The sequence below is a fragment of the Homalodisca vitripennis genome, chromosome 6 (genome assembly GCF_021130785.1).
Source record: "Homalodisca vitripennis isolate AUS2020 chromosome 6, UT_GWSS_2.1, whole genome shotgun sequence".
Classification (NCBI taxonomy): Eukaryota; Metazoa; Arthropoda; class Insecta; order Hemiptera; family Cicadellidae; genus Homalodisca; species Homalodisca vitripennis.
The window spans coordinates 143,636,079-143,659,623 of record NC_060212.1 but is presented as its reverse complement, the minus strand read 5'-3'; the positions used below and the strand labels follow the sequence as shown (position 1 = coordinate 143,659,623).

The 23,545-nt window shown below is 32.2% G+C and overlaps 1 protein-coding gene across 3 annotated transcripts in view; it reads right to left on the bottom strand.

The window, feature by feature from the left end:
* LOC124364974 (MPN domain-containing protein-like) overlaps positions 1-19,495 on the bottom strand; it is a 37,116-nt gene extending 17,621 nt beyond the window's left edge. Inside the window, exons 1-5 of one of the 3 annotated variants that reach the window (XM_046820830.1) lie at positions 19,374-19,495; positions 13,388-13,484; positions 5,371-5,444; positions 1,785-1,901; positions 843-989 (exon numbers count right to left, since the gene is read on the bottom strand). In XM_046820830.1, coding sequence (XP_046676786.1) covers positions 843-989; positions 1,785-1,901; positions 5,371-5,444; positions 13,388-13,391 — 342 coding nt within the window. In that variant the 5' untranslated portion in view covers positions 13,392-13,484; positions 19,374-19,495. The remainder of the gene's footprint in view (positions 1-842; positions 990-1,784; positions 1,902-5,370; positions 5,445-13,387; positions 13,485-19,373) is intronic. The other 2 variants (XM_046820831.1, XM_046820832.1) reach the window with 2 other exon arrangements.
* Between the last annotated feature and the right edge of the window lie 4,050 nt (positions 19,496-23,545).

Below are 23,545 nucleotides of genomic sequence, written 5' to 3'. Positions count from 1 at the left end.
GAGGCTTGTGGAAAGAGAAGTAAACAAAAGAGGTGCAGAGTTTGCTATGCAAATTGCAGAAAGAAATACGTGATGTGGCAGTGTTTAGAATGTGATGGACAGCCTGGGTTATGTGTCCCACATTGCTTTGACCAATTCCATGACTAATGAAGTGTACCTTGGGGAGGATGGTTGGGTTGTAAATAGTAGTTTTTAGTGTTTTTTATCAATATATTTTTAGTTATACTAAGTGATTTGTTCCCAGTATTATTATAAACAATCGTTAATGGTCTGTTTTTTCAAGAGACCATTAATGTGCGCGTTTTGAAGAGAGACTGGCCCCAGGAGCGTGTGCGGTAGATCTACTGCACATTTTCAAAATGGTGAAATTCAGCTCTTTTGGTGTTTGATGACATTTCTGTACCAACCCGTGTCACAACAACTATATTGGTAAGTGAATACTAATAAAAAAAATTAGCCTCTAGTAACATACATTACTTATTAATTTTTAGCAGCGAACGTGTTAAGGCGTTTTCAACAGACAATTTAATTTGGCCACGTTTGCAAAAGCACTAATAAATAGCAATCATCACGTACTGAAAGAAAAATAAATGTACAAAAAAGTAAGTCAATGCTGTGTTGATAGCCATGTCAGGCTGTTTCAGTCAATTTATATCAAAGACAGAGTGCAATATGGGAGAGGGTCAAAGACTTTCTGAATGATACTTTGATATTAGTTATTGTTGCAATAATTATTATTATTAATCCCAAATCATATTTCCAAGTGGATACTATCAAAATTTCAGACTTAACTTACAGACTATCTAACATCACATCTAGACATCTAACACATGATGACTCACAGATGCCCAACCACATCCGGATTTCTTGTCAGGGTTAATGATTCGTTTGCAATGAATGGCCCATGCGCTGGGGGATGCAAACACTATGTCTGTCTCAACTGACCGGATCTTCCCATCTTGCAGCAGATCGCCCATGAACTTCTGGCCCTGGAACAGAATCAAACCATTGGAAGCACTGGATTCTCAAATGCTACTCAGGTATTAAGGAGTTACCTGCACATAGAGTTAGTAATATCAAAGTGGCAACAGCGTCTTGGAGAGCCCATTGCTACATTCTAATATCCTGTTTAGATATAAAAGGATACAACTTATTTTAAATTGTAACCAAAAAATCTAAGAAATCAAAAATTTTAAGCTTAACTTTTTGATGCGAATTGAAAATTTGTACACTATTTAGATCTAGTCTTCTTTGTACTCTTATTACAACAAATTATAAATCATAATTTTGAACATTTTATCGGATGACAACAATTACTGAAATAAATAAATTAAAAACAAAATGAATAACATCTTTTAATGAACCGATGAGTTGTGTATGTGTTTCACCTCTAACATAATACTTGTACCAAAAAAAACCAAGCCTGTTGAAGAAAAAGCACTCAAAACCCAATAACACTTACATTAAACAGCACTTTATAGTTAGTTCTTACACTTACAGTGACTTACCAGCATACTGTTACAATATTATTGAAAGTGCTAGAACAAAGCTGAAATATAGCTTAAAATATATATACATATATAAGCAGTGTTTAAAATCAATTAGCAGTCTTCACAATCGATGTCGGTAGACGTCCTAAAAATACAAACAATCCTTCACTTCACCCTACATTTCAGTGCCGAGAAATTTCCACATTGAAATGTAAAACATGAAACACTGAAAACCAAAGTGAAACCATGCCAAACGAAAGTGTCAAAGAGCGAGCGGCTGAAGCAAGAGCTCACCAAGTACTCGATCGACATTGTGTTCTCTCCGGGCTGCAGAATCCCGGCTGCAAGGAGCTTCTGTAGTGTGACGGAGCGCCCGACTGTGGCAGTGCTCCCAGACTCGTGGACTTCCTCCTGATATCATAACATCACCTGTACTCCATCTTTTCACTCCACCATTCGTTATCGTTCATATATTTGGAATGTTTTGTTTTAGAACTTCATACAGGTATTTACTTCAAAGTACAAATCAGCTGGCATTTTTCAACGTTCTTTTCATTTACATTAAATGTATCACAACATTCCATCATACAGTTAAAAAATTGCACATACTCACTTTAGACAATAATAAATTAAATAGTTTTTATGATTTGGAAATGTATCTCAATGTGTAAATAATAAGAGCAAATTATTAGGTTGATGACCTAATAACTAGCATTTTTAGTTTTCGCCTCATATTTTTAATATATCTATGTACCTATATACAGTTTTTTAATGATTAGAATTTCGACTACTGTTTTATAATATTCTATGTCAATAATAAGGAGATTACTTAATTTAGTTTTATTTTAATAAATCAAATTATTTACTTTCATTAACTTTTATTCCTGTTCAAACCAGATCATTAAATATAAAAATATCCACAGACCTGTAAAGAATAAAATATTTTTATTTTGAGTTAAATCGAAATATATTTCATAAATTTTTATTTTTAATGAATTAATATCAACTTGTACTCTCGTAAGATATTATTTTTCAGTTCATTTTATCGTTCCACCACATTTGGAAAGAAAAATAACTTAGTTTGGAAAGAAAACTTATTTGTGCATATTTCTGCTTTAAGACTTAAATCTCTTAATTCAAAACCAAATGGTTAAATAATTAGTTGTTCAATTTAATATTAGATTCAGCATTTAGTAAAATGCTTTTTATAATATGAATATAAATTTAGATTACTGAATGCTCACATTTCAAGTACCGCTAAAAAGAAAATTTTAAAGTTAAATTTACAATTTATAGATCATGTAAATATTTGAAGAGTTGACAAGTTTCAAATATAGATGTATGAAATTATAGTAACATCTTACAATGAATAATAGAGCACTTTATTCTTTCCATTAATGAAGCATACCTACCTATCTTTATAATTTTTTAAGCGAAATATGTAACAGATATTTCTGTGAGCATGTCTTATTGTTCTTCGAGAAAGTTTTACACATGTAGTCATTATTATACATTATTTTATATTTGAATAAAACTATTTGCAGTGAATAGATTTTTAAACACAGTGCATTAACATCACCTATGACATCAAACATTTTTTTTACATTTACTAGAAAACACGAAAAACAGATGCAGCAACATAAGATAACCAATAAAAAGGTAATAAAAGAAACTGGGCTTAATATATATATATATATATATATATATATATATATATATACAAAATCAGTTAGTGAATAACAAAATCCACCTTCCGTATTATAAAGACTACCAGTATATAAAATTCATAAAATCCAAGATATATTTTACATTATTTTATAATAATTTACTACTTACATTCTTATTACTCTACTTCATTCACTTTTTAATAGTGTGAAATCTATTTTACTGACTTCCATAGTGACTGGGTTATAATAATTTGATTTGTTTATAACAGTTCTAATTTGCAAGCAACAACGAGCATGCTTACTTTGTCAAAGGATGACCGTTGAGTAGTTACGATTTTTTTCTCTGTGAATAGCCAAATTAAAATATCACTGGCAGGTGGTTCAGACTTTAAAAGGTACCATTGGCAAGATCAGTCACATCATGGCTGCAAGGAGTGAGGACCTAACCCTCATTGTGTTACAACAGTATCACCATCCCACAACAATCTAACCTACCTCTTAGTAGGCTTAGAAATATAGCAATGTAGTCAGCTAATGTTTATTTGAAATTGACAATCCTGTGCGCATTCAAAATTATCAACCCCAAAAAGAATCTAGGCTGATTCAAGGGTCGAAGATGAGAAGTTAGAAATAATTTCTATTACCATTGTCGTATTTATAAAATTTCAAATATTCTGAAATTCAAAATGGAAAAATCACAAAGAATTATCTTTTTTAAAGTGAAGCTATTCTCTAAACCTTAATTCTGTCCTCATGGGCCACTAGCCTATGCAAGGGTCTTATCAAACAGAATAAGAATATCGATATAGTTCAAGGTCAATGATACTAATCAAAAGTGTTATGGTAACTGACAGGATTTGAATCTACGTTATCTCTAACTCACATCTCAAGTATAACACCTTAGACCACGCAACCATCGGTTCTCCCAATTAATATGTTTACTTGCTTGGTTATTTAATTTGTTTCATATAGTTTTGAACATAATTCTGAAGTAGTTACAGTTATTGAAAACTGCTCATAATCAGTTTTTATTCTTTCAGATCTTTCTTCTACAAAGCTTTTTATTAACTGAAATAAAATTAAAAACTACAAATATGTCAAAAGATCTAGAAATGTAAAATGGTCTTGTAATTTAGTCTACTGATACAGATAAATTATCCAGTTACAAAATTTCTATAATACTAGTGATCAAGTTATGTGTTGTGAAATAGGAAACGTTTATTATTTCAAGGCTATTTAGCCAATTAAAAATAATATTGGTTACCTGATATACCATGTCTGTAATTGTAAACCATCAAAGTTCTCTTTTAAAGCAGAAATAAGAATATACAGGATTAAAGTTTAAAATTTAGGTAAAGGGTGAGATTTGTTGGGATTCACAGGTTGTGTTGCAATGACATTACCACCAAACCTCTGAAGGATTAATTGATTAAAAGTTCTCTACTAAAAACAAATCACCTTCTGTAGCCAGATCCCCCTTAACGATTGTCTCTAGAATCTGAAGGCACTTCTCTCTCCCCAATGTTATTACTAATTTTCCCACAACCAATCTTTCAATTTATTGGTTCTTTGTATCTTTTTATTAGAACATCCATCAGTCCAATAGACAATTTTTAATCTGATAGTTCCATACTTACTTTCTTCTCAGCAATATTTCACACCCACATTAATGCAATTTCTCATTCCTGGGGCATCTTTTGCATACACATTGGCATTATTCCTTTCGATTCCCTCATTTATTCAAGATATATTTCCCAATGTTTCATTGGACTTAATAGGTACTCTAAATTTCAAGCATAACAGCTACCTCTTTTCAGGCTATAAAATTTCCACTACTTTATTCTTTTTTTAAATACTTCCAAAAACAACTTTCAGCTGACAAACCTTTTCTGAGATAAATATAAATTCAAAAGAATATAATTTTTGATGCCCAGTATGCGCTATATGATGCCCAACTTTGGGAATTTGTTTTAAACATTCACCTAGAATAAATTTTTCTATAATTCACTTACTTATTGTGTTGGGTTTAAAAAGTAAACTGGTGTCATTGACAGCGTTTTAGTCAGAAATCATTATGATATGAGTAATTTTTTTAATTTGTGGACTGCAATTTTCGTATTAATTTTGTGGCCAACTAAAGGAAACGGTAAAGAAACGGGCCAAACAAAAGAAAGAAGCAGCCAACAAATCAGCATGCTGACAAAACATTGCACCTCTTCAGTAATTTCCTCTTCGTCATCGTTTATATCAGCCTCTTCGTCTGGTTCATCACTCTGACGAGAAGACGCTACAAAACCACACAAATCAGCAAACACATAATTTACACTGATTATCATGTGATTGTACACCCAACATCTCAAGCACTTTACTCTTCCCATGAATGTAGCTCCTGAACTGCTGAAGCAAAAATTTTTATCAATCTTATTGCTGTCATGTGTTCTGCACATTATACAACATTTTATAACTTTATTGATGTATTTTTTTTTGCTTCAGATTAACTCTTAGCTAAGTCAGATATAATTCATAAACATACAATTAATTTTAGTATATTCCAACTGCAAACTATTACTTAACATTGGCATTTATACTGTATAACTAAAAAAAAAAAAACAGCAGTATCACACACACACACGTACACATACGAGGGTTAGTGTTCTCTATTTAAAGGGCCCCATACACCTGCTAGTCTGGCTCGCGAGCCTGGCTCGACTCGCCTAGAAATGGACCAAATCCGTCAGTGTATGGACAATAAAGAGCCGAGCCGAGTCAAATTCAGGCGAGCCGAGCCGGATCCACCACTGCTTGCCGTGCGGCTCGGCTCGGCTCGGCTCGAGTATCAGTTCGCCAGTGTATGGCGCATTACGGATCGGACTCGTGCCCCCACCATTGAAAAATCTGTTCGTTCCGTTTTCACTACTGTAGGCCAAACGTTACGCACCACTCGTTCCGTCAAGGGTAAGGGTTTTGTTTGTTTTGAGTTAACATGGCTGACTCCAAGTTATTTATGAGCCCTGATTTTTTAACAACATTTATTGAAGAGTATTGAAATTTGCCGATAGCATTTATTATGTAGACCGTCCGGTGGCCAGAAAACGGAGAGTAGCAGTGAGCCGTTCCTCTGGTGATATAGCGTTTCGCAGTATAGTGTCTTTTTTGTTATAAGCGGTTTAACCTTGTCCAATAACATGTTAAAACTTTCAGCTGACATCCTTAAATAGTTCTGATAGTCTTGGCGACTATCATTCCTAACAAAATTCAATAAATTCATGTGACTAATTCTCTGTCTATTTAGTAACCAATTCTTTGACCACATTACCCTTTTCTTCCGTTTCTTCTTAAATACACCTAGCTCATCTAACACTATGACCGCAACTGCAACCTTCTTCGAAAAACTCATGTTTGCAACTGGGCGAGCAAGATACGTAGGTGTATGGTGAATAATCAGCGGGTCCGGCTCGCGAGCTAGGCTCGGCGAGCCAGACTCGCAGGTGTATGGGGCCCTTAAGCCTTTAGAATGTAATCAATTCCTAATGGAAAGCAACCTAACAGTATAATAATATATACACCAGTAACTCTAATATTGTTTTTAAGAAAATTTACCATAATACAAATTTATTTTTTAAGGGTAACAAATATTTCGGCAAGTGCCAATAAGATAGTTTGACTTCTAGCTGCAGTCCCTTAAGACTTGTCTCTGTCATAACACATCTTATAAAAGACATTTTGTTGTCAGACAGTAGAATTTTATGATGTATCAATGTATAAAACAATTCATTAGAAAATTGTAGTTAGTTAATTTTCTATTTTTAAAATGGATTTATACTAATGACTGGATTACAAAAAAAAATAATGTACACCACTTTGGATAACCGTCTTTTATAGCCGAATTCCATGTAATCATATTACTAATGTATATATAGGCCCAACTACTAACAATCTGTTAGTTGTTAATAATATCTCGTTAAAAATAAATAAGAACGTAGAGAGAGAGAGAGAGCGAGATCTTTGCAACCATTTACTTGAACCTTTTTAACCCTTCAACGCTTTATTTTTTTTTCATGGTCATACCCCCTCCTGCGTTAATTTGTCTGGCGGTTTTTTTTAGAGATTTTGTGTTTTATAAATAATATAAGCAAATTACCCAAGTTTATAATTATTTTATTATACTTCTATGTTGTTAGTGTTTAAAATTAGCCAAATTAAACAAAATTAATCTACTTTAGGTTAGTTAATTAACTTTACAATGATTCAAACTGAATCTGATTCAAGGTTCAAAAGTCTGTCAATTTCACTGTCTCTTTCCACTAGGTGTCATTGAAGATTACTCATTTTCAATTGATTTTAAAACATTTTACAAAAACGATAACAGTTTAAAAATAAATTCCCTAAAATATGCTAAAATATTTCCCTAAAACCTAGCTAACCTAAAAACCATTCCCAACTCATGTTTATAAAACACAACAAATTGTTCCTGTCAAAACAGGATTTCCTTCTTCAAAAACAATATAGTTAGCTTGTAAAACTAATAATAAGCATAACTAATAATAATAACTAAACAAAGGAACATAAACACACAAAAATATGTCAGTAGAACATAACCTTCACACTAACAATGACTGTAAACAACAAGAAACGTAATCTGACAAAACGATCGGCTGCACGGCAATGACATCGTCTTGAATGCAGCTTATTTCTCAGATATTTTTTCTAAAGATCGATTTTTCGAGATATTGACTCAATTAATCGAAAGTTTGAATCTTCTCCTTTCGATTGGTATACATTTTTCATTGAAAACATTCGATAGTTGTCTGTTACAACTACAAAAATAACCGACTACTCCATGACGTACTCAGTACGGCAAAACGCGATCTCAAGTGAAAGTGTCATGACGTACCTAGTACGGCAAAACGCGTTGAAGGATTAATTACTGATATTCATAAATATATGATTGAAACAATATTTTTGTTCTCTATTGTCTACAAGTTATATAAGGCATCAAATATTAAAGGATAAGCATGCTAGAATCGCAACTATTAAAAAGTTTTACGGTTTAAACTTTCTAGATTTAATAATAAAACTATTTTATCGATACTAATGACCAATTTCTACCACTCCTGACAATTTAATCCGTCCCCACTAACTTCACAAGTTTCCAACCTTACCATGCCCAACAGTAATGAGAGGAGCTTCCCACACCTAGTAAGCTATCAATCACCATTATCAGCAGGCTTGATACAAAAGAACCTCTAAATATCATCTAGCATTAGATTCAGTACTCATAGCTGATCTTCATACTAAATATTGGATTCAGAAACTGCCCTCAATTCCTAAGACACCATTCCCCATTTAGAGAAGCCGTTGCCAGATTGCCTTAGTAAAGTTGATCAGGTTAAAACCAAGCTTTGTCTCTATGCAGACGGCTCAAATCTAATATTGTCTGCAAAGGCAGATAGAATTAGATATTCTCTATTGTGGAGCTAGCAAATATTAAAGATTTCTTTCCAAAAATGACTTCATTCTAAATATACAAAAACCTAATTACATCTCATTTTGCACTAAGCAAAGGACAAATAATGAGAAACTGAATATTTGTATTGACAATGAAGAAATTGCCCAAGTTCAAAATATGAAATTTCTAGGTCTAGTTATTGACAGACATCTGAGTTGGGATCTGCATGTTGAATATATCTCAGGTAGAATCAATTCTTGAATTTACACTCTTAAAATGCATTTTCACTTCTGTAATTTAGCAGTATTAAAAAGTATATTTTACGCCCATGTACAATCCTATGTGTCATATGGCCATGTGTTTACGTAGGGATATCTACGAGTAATACAAATTTAACACAGATTGTAATTGGTCAAAAAAGGGCTCTAAAAGCAACGTTGAATATAAAAAATGACAAGATCGTAAGACCATATGTTATTGAATTTAAAACGTTAACAGTCCACAGTTTATATAAACTGCAGTGTATAATGCTGGTAAACCCAATATTAACGAGTTTATAGCACATGAAGATATCCAAAATTATGACACAAAAAATAAAAAAATAATAATATTTCCTTATCACAAATTAGAGAAATTTAAAAGATAAACATCATACAATGGTGTTAAGTTTTTTAAATTTATTCTACAATAAATAAAAAACATTTACACAGAAAAAGAAACATGTTACTTGTTACTTAAAATTTTTAGTTGAAAAGGCCTTTTACTCTTTAGAAGAATTTCATCATTTATAACAATTGGATCTGTAACATTTATCAGATTGAATAGTTTAATTATGTACATAAGAAAAAATAACATGGTTTTTTTTTATTTCTCTGTATAAATAGTAGCTACTTGCAATTTATAAATTTAATTTATGACTACTGTATTTTAGTTTTCTAGTATCATACTAGTATCAAGCCTTAATACTATTCATGTTATCGTATTGTAACAACAAATGAATAAAGGTTATTTGAATTTGAATTTATATGGAACTGTGGTTTGATCCCTCTACAAACCCATTAGACTTTACATTAGACAGTTGAAGTCCGTGAATCTACTAAAAGTAGTCTTTCAAGATAAAGATGTTAAAATATATTTTCATGTTTTCCTTTGAGAAGACAGCATGAGAAAGCCTCTTGCTCTTTAATACTCAATATTATACAAAGTTCTTAAACACAATGAAAGATTTTACAAATTATTCCTGTTTGAAAACAAGAATTTTAATGTTAAGTTTAAATAATTAGCAGTAATTGTATTAATCTTAACTATTAACATGTTATAAGAGAATATATAACATACAATTTCAGTCTGACAATGTTTATCTTTTACTTAGTTTTGCTATAATAAATATTGATATTGGTTTATTATAATCATATCCAGTTATTATAATTATTGTATTTTTAAAGTCCTACTTGAACATGTACAGGACGTTGAATAGGTTCTGATTTTGTTATTGTAATAAGGATTATAAACCCAAAAACGTATCCAAAAATATATTGATTGATTTACAAGGGTGGATAGTTTTGCAACTAAGATATAAAGAAAGCAGCCCTGGCTTATCTATTTGCCTGATTCTTTATCTTATTTCTGTAAGAGAATGCACCCTTAACCCTAGAACTGACAATGGTATCACTCTCTGTACTGGCGGCTCTATTCTAACAGCCACGGAGATGTTTTTTATAATGTATCCCATTTCATAACTGTCAGTCCAAATGTAAACAATTATGTAAATTTATTCATATATATTTAGAAAATATTATAATAACAATAATTGTTAGTTTCCATGTAAATAATGTTTTCAACAACATTTTTAAGAAATTTTTTAATTATTTTTGTGAATTTTTCTGTTGTGCAACTGCTTAGAAATAAGTTTAACATCAAAACTGTAAATGTATCACTTATTCTAAATTTTATGCCAATTCCACAAATATATCTAGTTATCCTAACTTTCACTCCAAAACTCATTTGTTACATGGCGGGTATGAAAAAGCACGCAGTTATTGTTTTTTTCAAAATACGTTGATGTCTAAAAATTAATATTTTTCATGGGTAAACATAATCTTAATACTGCATTTATACTTATGTAGGTATGAAAGTTAAAACAAAAATAAAATAAAATACTACATTTTAGAGATGTAGCCTCTAAGATGGAATCAATGATTCCGAAATGTACATCGTACGAAAAATAAAAGTTTAAAAGTGATAAAAGTTTATTAATATTATATTATTACTACATTTTAATCCTACCTTATTTACATTATGTACAATATATCAGTTTCTTCTTTCACTCAGTCACTGAATTCTACCCTGCGTTTGCGACCTCCCTGTCGAACTTGTCTGGCATAGTGTTCAAGCATATAGAATGAATTAGGATGAACTCCACAATTACATCCAAGGTACAAGAAATTGGTTTTATTTTTTGAGTTTTTTATACTCACATACGGCACACAAACGACTGTTCGAGTTGGGGAGTTTCACGAGTTCATGAGCAGAGCCAAGGACATCACCAGTTGGAAGAACAACTTCTCTGTCTCACTCACACAATGATGAGAGAACACTAACAAGGATATCACGTTATGTCAGGTTTACCTCATTGTCAAAATAAACTTCGTCATCACTAGAAATATGGACAGTCCAAAACGAGCTCCCTAAGATCACACGATTGGTCTCTAAAGCTTTCATCCATAATGAACAACTAAAACTATAACCTAAGAAAGCTAAACCACAGTAATAATAACATTAAAACACTATAAAATACATTTTTTCCACAAATACTATTGGATTCGTAACTCCAAACACACAAATATAATTATGGAGGCGCAAAGGTCCTTTTCAGGACTAAAAGCGGGGAAAACCGTCTTTTTCCCTCAGGATAAAAAAAATTCTAAACACAAAACCCTGCATTTGTTTGCAGTTTCACAACAACACAGCTGATGCGCATTACATTCATGTGAACTGCATGTTGATGTTGTACGATAATCGAAGTAAGAACAATAAATCGATACTATAGTAAATGCTCTGCCAGAATACATAAAATAAAAATCATTTATACAAACTTAAATACCTAAAATCTAAATAACTTTATATGCCTACTTTGGTGATGAATATTCGTCATTGCCAAATCAGATGGAGCTTTTGCAACAAATATTCTTTTCATGCCAGCTGTAGGGTTAATATCACTTCATTTGATTAAGTATCAGTTCTGCAGCTGCCCAACAAACAGGGCAGATTGCACCAAGTTTAAATCTGAATACCGCAGTGTAATCAAATTTTTATGTAAAAATGGAATTTCTACAAAGAAAATTTACAAAAGAGTGGTGAAAGTTTACAGTGCGAAGTGTATTTTTCTACAACAACTCAGTGGTTCAATGAGTTTTAAGCGTGGACGTGAACCACCATGAAAGACGACCAACGGTCAGGAAGACATTCCACCTTGGCTGACCCAGATCGTCCTTGCCGTGCTTAAACCCTCATTATGAAAAATCAGCGGATAGAGGTCTCTGAAGTTGCTATTGAACTAAATGTATCCTATGGGTAGTACATTCATGATAATTCATGATTTTCTGGGCATGTTTAAAGTCTCAGCCAGACATGTGCCTTGAAACCTATTGTGTGACTTCCTCTCGACAGCTTCTGCACCTCTATGAAAACTACCCCGACTTGATGAGTGTAAACATAGTGACTGGGGACGAAACATGACTTTACTAATGGGGCCCTGAAACCAAGCAGCAGTCCATGAAGTAGCAGCATAAGGGATATCCACCAACAAAGAAGTTAGGAAGTCAGAAATCAGTCAGAAAAGTGATAGCCACAGTTTTCTGGTATTCCAAGGGTATATTGATGATTGATTACTTTGACAACATAAGAACAATAACAGGGGAATATTATCCCGAACTACTCCAGAATTTAAGAAAGAGCCATACTGGAAAAGAGACGAGGGATGAAGGTATTCTCCTGCTGCATGACAATGCTCTAGTTCATTAGTCTTGTTGCACAGGCTGCCCTGCGAGAGTGTGGTTTTGAGCAGCCCAACCACCCTAGTTGCAACAATTTTTGATCCTCCCTCGTACATATTGAATGCAATCCATCATTTGGGAGAGTGCCTACTTTGAGCTTAAAATAAGTTTCTGTGACATTATGCCCATAAGGACCAGCTCTAAGAGTTACCATGCAGATCATCAGGAGGATAACAGATAACGCTGATATTACTTTTCATTTACTAGTTTTATCTTTTTTACTAGGATTATATATATATATACATTTCTTGGGTTTTAATTTTCAAAACAAATAATGTTATTATTGTATGAATGGTATTTAAAAATATACTTGAGTGTATATAACTATAGTTAAATATTTTAAAATTTCAACTTAGATAATTTGTGCAAAATTGTTATTATATTCAGAATACAGGATTAAATTAATTAACTTAGTAGAGGTGTAAATATTAATCTCCCACCCAATTCTGTTTTCTATATTTGTTACAGGGTAAAGGTGTACAGCACTGCACCATACTTTTCTGTACTTATTATTTTTCATATGTTGCATAAGTTACAGTTACATTACTTATGCAAAGAAACAATAAATCAAAACTGTTCCTTTAATTGATTGGTAAGTTATAGATATTGGTTTATATTTACACTGGAAAAGAACATTCACACAACACAGATAAAATTATCTCATCGAACAACAGAATTCATGTATAAAATATTTAAATAATCATAAATTTCAATGGAAATACTTACCCATAGTCTTGATGTAACTTTGGTTTTCAACAATAAAACAGTTTAGCTTTAATTCTCGTGATATAACTTATCAATTGCCTCACGCAGCTTTCATGGCCTAAAAATCAAATGAAACAAAACTTTAAAACTATCCACTTTATTCCATTCCATCCATATCCATTTTATTACTTATATTCTAAAAAATGGTCTGCACTAAAGCTCACCCTCAGTCAAGACTTTATCTTTGGATCAATGTAATAATCTGTTACCATTAGAACTTAATAAAAAGGACAGTGTATAATTACTAAAAATGCAAACAAATGATTCCATTAAGATACATTTACTACACTTTTTTAGGACGATGAAAATTTTTTTATACATATTTTGAATTGACTGTGTACTCTTTTCTGAAGAGTTTATTGAAGAAGATTAAGAAACAGTTGGGAAAATGCAAACGTTTTATAAATACATATATATTAAGTGTAGTGAGGGAAACTGGATTTTTCAGGACATTTGCCACCGTCCAGTAAAACAAAAAAATTGGTAACACTACGTTTCGAGATCTGCAATCTGATCTCTTCTTGTAAATAACGGTATTTATTTACAATACCGTGACCATGAAAAATGGACTTTTTTTCATGGGTTGGGCATTTATAGCCAAGTATTATTATCACAGGTGCATATAAACTGGGGGGAAAGTATATTATTGTATTATATTGATGCCTTTCAGGCATTATTGCGTTAAGGATGGAAAATAACCGACAAAATTTTGTCAAACAACACTTGGAGGGTTAAGGATCAGGGGCATCACGTGATCTGAGATTTGACTTTTGCAAGCTCGAGTTAATTTTTTTTTCTAAAAGAGCAAGCAGTGCGCAGCACTGCGCAGCGGGCAGGCATCGTTGACAGGATTAACGTACTAGTCAGCATCATTTCAGTAAAATTGCCAGAGGTACTGTCAAAAACAAGAGTTTTCAGAGGATTTCAAAAAATCGTAACTCCTTTGATTTTTGTTGCCGACGAATTTTTTCTTCACTATTGTTTTCAGGAAAAATTGTAGTTTTCAGGAAAAAAAATGAACATACCTTTCCATGGTCACGTTATTGTAAATTGATACCTAAATAACTAACTTAACACATAATTACAAACTAGGCTAAAATAAACAAATCATACCAGAGCGTTGTGACACGCCAAAGTCAGGAATCATAACCAACATGTTGTGTGTCAACTTTACCAACATGTTGTGTGTCAACTTCAGAATACAGATCACAATACGTCTGCATTCATCGATCAACCACCTACCGGTATTCTACCTGTATGTTGGAGAATATACTGTATGTATTCTACCTAATTAAACTTGGAGTCGCAGGTTCGATTTCCGTGCCTGATTTTAGGGATTTTTGCAGTCTGATGTACAAATATTCATGGATAATACATTATAGGAGATGGAATGGTAGTGATAACGTTTAGAGATTTAAAAGATGGCCAAATGAATATTCATGAAGAATAAAGTGGTTTATCACTACTAAAGTTTAATGGAGGAAGTTTCTGAATAAGTAAAAAATAATTGATGAGTTTCCTCAAGGTGTGGAATTGTTTACCCCCGGGATGGTGGGGTAATCAGGGGTTCCTTAATAATAAATACCTATTATAATTTGAACGAATTAAAATAACCAATTGTATTTATTATTTATAACTTCCTTGCAATATATATATTATTTAAATTATTAATTAATAATAAGAACTTTTTTAATTCAGATTTTTAAAATGCAAGATTAAAGTAAAGAAAGTAAGATAAACTTGCTTCAATTACACTCCAGAAACATTAAACTGAATATTGTAACCTGGAGAAGAGATGAAATTTTCAAACTTGTTTAACAGTAAAAATTTATTTAAACCTTAAGTACTTTAAGTCCAATAATTCTTAAGTGGGTCAGAAGATCGGAGTATCTTCCAATAACCATTGCTTATCTCAAAATTGCTTGACATCCTTTTTAAAAAGGATATGCTTATTGACTTCCCTCTTATTCAGTAAAGAATTGCATAAAACTGCACTCCCTAACTAATAAAAACACTATCTAGACTTGTGTGTTTATTTATTAAATGTAACAAACAAAGCAATGGGTTAGAGTACAAAATAAGCGGACCTAGTTTTTATATCTATTAATATAATCAATACTTAATATTCATTTATCAAATACACGTTTATAAATCATATTTCTATAGTCATAATAAAAATCATATTTTAAATTTAATTAATTAATATAATGTACACAGTGATAATCTTATAAATAATAAATGATCTCTAACGATCAAACAAACAACTAAAACTGGAAATAGGAAAAATTCATAAATAATAATGAAATGATAACAACTAAATGAACATTTATAACAGAAATTACAAAAAAAGTGTAATTATTTATGTTTTCTCCTGGGCAGCAATGATTAACCGCTTTTGAAAAGTTGTTGAAGCACCTTGTACAGAAAACCGTATTTCTCTTCTGTACAAATATTCACAGAGATGATCTGCAAGTAGGTCAACTAATATGCCACCTTTTAAACTTCATTTCACAGTCCTCCACAAGCTTTCAACTGTTTGTTATTATCTATAAAAGAAAATGTTTTTATTATATGAAAAAGTGTTTATAGTTGATATAAGGAAGAGACTAATAAGACGTAGCCTCCACTCATTATTTGATTGTTATTATTGAACTATTCAATAATGTTTTCCAAATTCAATATTATATATTAATCATAAAAAACCAAAATTATAATACATTAACAACAAGAATAATACATTCCAATTTTTAATAACATAAATTTAACAATAACATTAAACAATAACATCAACTATGGTCTGCATCTATGCTTCAGAAATATGTAACAATATTTACAGACTGTGCAGTTAGCAGTGAGCTGTCACTTTTGTGAAGGCAGTAGCCAAACCCATATGTATGTCCATAAATTTATCACATAATTTTCTCATATCCGTCATTTTCAAATCCTCAACTACTTAGTTAGCCTTCTTGCTGTTTATTGTTTAATGACAAATGACTGTAATTAATAAGTAGGAATCATATGTTTTGTTAAATAAATTGTAATATCGAATTATTCATTTGGAAAAAACAATCAAACCAATTGATAATAACAGCTGAATAATGAGTGTAGTCCGCTTAATAAAGTCTACCCAATACAAGTTAGTTATTGTTCAAAAATCAGTATTGGTTGGTTATATTGAAACTTATAATTAAGTAATATCGTTTGACAATATCGATATAAAAAAACTCGCTTATCGTACTCAACCCAAGCAGTGTATTATGTAGTTACTCTTAACTATATGAAATATTTACTTGTATGACAGGTTGTGACACCATTAACGAATGTTCATTCATTGTTGTTGTACTTGCGACCATTATGTCTTATCAAATATTATAAGAGTAATTTTACGTTGTTTAAATTAATTTTGAACAATATTGTAACTCAATACATAATAAGGAGTGGGCAATTATTAATTTTAAATAACCATAATAAGAATGTTTTTGTGTGTGATAGTTTAACACTTTTACCGTATCACCGGTCTGTGAGACCGGAGGGGAATTTCATGTTTCTGAAATTGGCACTACTGGTGTTCGGTTGCCTCCACCACGCTCAGTAGCTGTCATTGGTCTCTACTGAGCCGTTTTTTATTGGTTTTAGTTTGTCTAGGGCGTTTGACCTTGAATCAGTCCAGTTATTTTGTGAGCGCTACGGTCTACTGTACCGGACGATACGGTTACTGTAACTATTCTACCGGTCTGCCATACCGGGTGATACGGTTAAAGTCTGAATAGTTATTACGTGTTAGTATATATCAGTTTTTATGTTTCATTATAACTTGTTATAATCATGAGTGTGAGTCGGAAATTTTAAGGGGGTGAACGATGGAATATTTAAAGAGCGACTTTTACAAGGGGTAGGGTCCAATAAGCGGACCCGGTTTTTTATATCGAAATTGGCAAACGATATTACTTAATCATAACCATCGATATAATCAATCGATACTGATGAATTATTTTTAACAACTTAAATAATCTATATGAACAGCTGTAAACACTTTCAAATAATACAATTAAGGTAATATTTTTAAATTTCACGTAACATTGTGTATTAAAATGGCCGTCAATCTTAGGAAGCTTCACGAAATTGCTTTAAAAGACGATAAAATATGTTTTTTATGGCTTCAGGATGTTGGGTTAGTACCTAAGAATCCATTATGTGATATTTGTGGAAAGGTAACAAATGTAACTGTCAGAGGAGCTAACATGGTCGTCTTCAGATGCAAAAAAAAGAAGGTAATGGTGGACACAACTTTAGTAAAAACGTTTTCGTTCTGTTTCATTTAGTTAAAGTTATGAGTTTCCCTGATTTTGGTTATGTTCATTTATTATTTGTTATCATTAAATTCACATTTTAATTTAAAACATATGATTGTTATTACTTTTATATCGATTGATAGTCTATGATTCGGATATGCGAATATTAGGTATCGATGATTATATTCTTCGATATAAAAAAACCGGGTCCGCTTATTGGACCGTACCCTTACAAGTCTACATAACGTTGAAGGGGATGATAGTGACAATGAACCTGTTGACGATATCGGATTAAGATCCAAAACTATGTAGTGTCTGATAACGAAACTAAATCAAAGTGAAAGTGATGATAGTTTTGCTGTTGATGAACCCCAACTGGAAGATGAAGATGATCCACTATAGTGTCGAAAATTATTTGGTTCAGGAATCTGATGATGACTTTTTTGGGGAAAGATGGTAGCGTATGGTGCAGAAAGGAGCCACCCAAGCAGCGCAGAACACCTCAAAATAACATTTTGAGGGGACCATTACCCGGGCCTAATGCAAGAGTAAGAGCAATTAGCAATCTTAGGTAACAATCCACTCATTACAAGATTTGAATTCATAAAAACGTCTGACCTTAAAACTTATAAAGCCTCACATGACAAGGACGCCTAGAAATTCAAAATTTGCCAAGAGACATTAGACGCGTCATCACGGAGTACGTTGGAGAAACAGAAGCTGCAAATCCTAATGAATGTGTTTCCTAGTGACAAACTGGAAAAACGGAAGACATGTTCCAAGTGCCTAGCTGCTAAGGAAAGAAAAACCAATTACAAATGTATCAAATGCGGACAACCCATCTGTTTTGGAGTGCAGCAGAAAGTTGTGCATTTCATGTGTTTAAAATATCTAAAATCTGTGGATACTTTTTTTGTATATACTTAGCCTAATGCCTTTTTCAAGTTTTAATTGCTTTGGTAAAAAATTTATGTGTATTTCTGATACTTGTAAATACAGATTTATACTATACTAGTATTCTGAATAATAATTTTCCATCCTAAATTCCCCAAATTATTAAATTTGATAATTTGTTTTGTAATCATAAGAATTAAAAAAATATAAATTGTAGTTTTGTTATCAACAGGGAATAATTTTAAATATATTTTGTGTTTAAATCTGAACTAAAAAACAAGAATAGCCCAAAAACAGCAAAAAACCTCCCTCAGGTCTGTGAGACCGGATGATACTGTAAGTGATTGTAATTTCATGATACGGTAAAAGTGTTAAGGTATTTCTAATCAATAATTTTATTTCCTGCTTCAATTGTGGTGGTGTTCACTTGCTATACTGCATCTAACTATAATTACAAAAATCTAACAAAATTATAGTATTAGTAGGCTACACTTAATTTCTAATCACAGGACTTCAGAAAGCCCATCCTCAATTAAAAGTTTAGTTTAGCTAACTCATTTTGCAGCTATACCTACGGTAAGCAGCTCATTTTACATCAACTATTGTTGGCTCCAGAAGAAATCAAAATAACAATAACAAATCACTGTATGTAACTTGTATAACAAATCCAAAGTGGAACCTTAAAAAATCTCAGCTAATCTACCATACATGAAAGTTAACTCATTCTTTCAAACAAAAAGTATATTTAAACAATTACATACCAACTATAATTTATATCATTCAATACATTAGCAATACAAATAATAAATTCATGTTTAAATAGTTTATGATTCAACTCCGACTTTAAGACTCGAGCTCAGATCATCAACCAACTTCAGAAAAATGACATTTAATATTCAAAGCCAACAAACAACATATATTTCCCAAAACACCGGCTTATAAACAACAATTTAGACACACGCTTCAGTAGATATACCGTTGATTATGTAATAAAGTTAACGGCTATACTCTCTAAATGACGAAATTACTGAGTCCAGGCGCAGAAAGCCATTTTATATTTTACAAACACAATTAAGATTATCATTAAATCCATAGGGGAATTTGTCATAAGACATTAAAGGGCCGTTAGCCTAACCGTCTCCGCTCTTTTAAGATAAAAATAGAGAGATAAAAATACAAGGACATTAAAAAAAAACTAAAATATAAAGTAATACAATTTTTCTTATATATTTTCCGTAGCTTAACATACTTAACACTAAAAAATATATGTAAATTAATGTTAAATCAATGTAAGCCAACCATATAGAGACCCTGAAAGTAGCGATTTTCAGTTTATTTATCTAAAAGTTATGAGGTAGTGATATAGCTTTCATTTATATCTCAAACAATTTTATTTATGTTTCAAGCTAGCAAAATATTATTTGATAAAAAATCATTATTTTATATTAAATATTAAAATTTTAACCCCTGTGATACCTCTCTCACTTCAATCCCCACCGAAGCTAGTGTGGTTGTTTCTCTCTTAAAAATTCCTCTTTTGATATAAAACCACGTTGTATGCTTATACAATGCAAATTAGGTCTCGGATCCTTCTCTATAAGTGCTAACAGGGGCAAATTAAAGGTGCTATTATGGAGGAAGGCACCTAAAAATGTTACAATTTTAGATTTGATTATACACGATTTCTGCAAATTTAACTTTTTAATGATGCTGTATAGTTTAAAAAGTGCACGTTACTAAATCTAGTACTGACTTAATAACGCTAAAATATATTTTGAAACCCCGCAACATTGCGGTATTACAGATAGAGGGAAGAGCCATATTCACCATCCCCTTTATTCCATGTATGCAAGTTTGAAATTTTTCTGAACAATCCATCAATAATATGTAGAAAAACTAAACAACATAGTGTAATATGTAGAAAAACTAAGTGTTCGCATGAATATTAATCATGTCTTTAAAATTACCTCTCATAACTCTAAGATAAAAAAGGCCGAAAGGTGTTAGAGGCTAAACATTGTCCATATTCATATACGTTTAGAATCAAGATGACCGTCAGTACAACCGTACTCTTAACAGTAATTATTGATGAACGTTTCAAAAGATTAAATATGATATGTTTACAGACAATACAATTTAAGGCAATACTATATATGAACTTTTGTGTCGACTAATTTTTAATATATTTTGTGTCGATAATATATTTTAGGTACAAATTATGCTACTGATTTCTACTTAGATTATAATAGTTATTTGCAATGGTTTTATTGATACTTTTAAGAGACACGAGTTCTATTTACTTTCAGCAGGACTGCAAGTTTATTTTTCAAATATGGGAACATTGTTATCTCTGTGCTATATTTATTCATAAGCATCTTTTAACATCGTTATTATTGTTTTTTTAGCAATATGGTTTAAAAACTAGATATGATTTGTTTGTCAAACAAATATTTTGGATTCTGTAGTCTGTGATTGAGAATTATAAATAAAAGAGTATAAACATGGAAAGACTCATTATTTACCCGTAGTAAAGGAGGAATAATTTTAACCGTAACCATTGTTTTGGAAGATAATTATTTCCATGGCAAAAGAAAAACTAAAAATATAGTTTCGTTGAAAACGATAAAACGCATCTGTTAAAATGGATTATATATTACACATACTTGTTGAAATTAAAGTGCTAGCGAAATTTAGAACTATCAATAATTGTAAAATATCCATAATTTATATGTACAGTAAAACAAAGCTAAATCATATACGTACCTTAGAACTCTTGCACATTCAAGAGTATAAAGCTGCAATATGCTATGGAAATGGAACAATACCTTTCGCCTTCACCCTTCAATTCTACAAATTATTCTGGGAGACTAATTAATCTGGTCAGACTGGCCTGTATCTAGTAATACCTCTGTTTTGGTTGCCACGAAGCTGCTGGCGGATTTGGCTACCCTATATCATCTCAACCACCCAGTACAAAGAATGCTAGAGATATATTACTAGACCTCATATTTGTTTATGCCAGTTGTAATGAGGCCAAAGCTGCTGAGGAAATTCTTCCACCTGCACATCGAGCGCTAACCACACTAGTAAATGTGCCCAAGAATTTCATAAGAGGATAGTTGACTATACATACGACTTCCATACGTGTAATGTTCAGGCGGTGCGCTGGGGCCTGACTGATTCTTACGTGTATCACATGAATTATGACCCTGATACGCATTTTAACAACCTATGTGCATTACTGGCTGATCTAGTTCATTGTAACACTTCACTAAATAAAGGGCACTGCCAGAATCCCACAGTGGTTTTAGACTAAAGGTTACTCGTCATTGAGAAGAAAATTGCACATGACAGTCTAAAACAATCTTGGCGCTCACATCGCCTGGAGAGGTTTCGACAATTTAGAGAAAGCTGCCTTAGTTTTAGTTCTATCTTCTACAACAAACAACAATGTTAACTACACGGAAGCTTCCCAATCTAACAACGTGAAATCGTTTTGGGGGTTTTTCAATCAATCCAGAAGCTCTTCTGCCCACCCAGAAACTATACAGTCCATGCTATATTCCCCATGGAAGTCTGCACAGATGATCCAGGAATAACTTGCGAACTGTTTACTTCCTATTTTTCTTCATTTGTTCCCCGGGCCCAACCACTGCTCCTGACTATTTCTTTGACGACTACAATATAATATATTCGTGATCGTTTACAATACAGGAGGTCTCTGTGCAGCTTGCAGCTTTGGAACCATTTAAGGGAGCTGGTCCAGATCACATCCTCCTCCGTCTTAAAAAACTGTCTCTTTGAACTGTTCCAGATACTAACACATCTGTTCAATGCATTGATATGACTGGGAAACCTTCCGGAGACTCTGAAGATTGGTTGCGTAATACCTATCTTCAAGAATAGGGGTCGATCTGATGTAACTAATTATAGACCGATTGCTATGAAATCATCCCTAGCTAAAGATTTTGAAAGCCTTGTAATAGAAAGTCTTCTCCCGTTTAGAAATATTATTGCAAAGGAACAACATGAACTCCTATCTAGGCGTTCGACTTTCATCAAACTGCTATTGATCCATAACTTTGTTTTGCCAGCGTTTGAAGAGAGGAAGTAGGTGACTGCCTTCTCTTAGATTTCTCTAAGGTCTTTGAAAGTAAACAATTCTCATCTACTTGCAAAACTGAACGATTATTGCATTCAAGAACCCCTACTTGGATGGTTCCAAGCTATTGTTAAGAGCTATGTGTCCAATCGGAGACTGATGGTTAACTTTGCTGAAACAACGTCTGCCACCTTTGTTGCTCTTGTGTCCCGCAGGTCTCACATTTGGGGCCATTCATATTTAACCTTTTCATAAATGATCTGCTTAAGGGTCTCAATGCCAATGTTTTGCTCTTTGTTAACGATGTAAAATTGGTTTCCACTGTCTCTAACATCGACGACTTTAATATCCCTGCAAGACGATATGCGTAATGTTACGAATTGATGTTAAAAATAGTGGTCTGTATATTACCATATAATTTATTTCTCTTAACATTTAAATAGTAAATACTTCGTGCATGTTTGTTGTATCTGCAACTATTTACTATAGTTTATTTGTTAGTTATTTTATAACCGTTGCCTTGTCATTTGTTATTGTTATAAAAGTTGTTTGTCATCTTGATATATTGTTAATTCTGTGTCTTGTTGCTTAGTTGTCACATTGTTGTCTTGTTTATAAATTTGTTTTGTTTTAGTTTCTGTTGTTTCACTAGTGATTATACCGACATGTTTTGTGATTTTGTTGTTTCATTTAGATTTTTTATAGTTGTAGTTCTTTGTTATTCTTAAGTGGTATGAACTTATTATATATAAACGTTGAGTGCATTTATATACATGCAAATTTTTGTGTACATGTAATACCTTGGTGCTTTGATGTTGTAGTTAATATTAG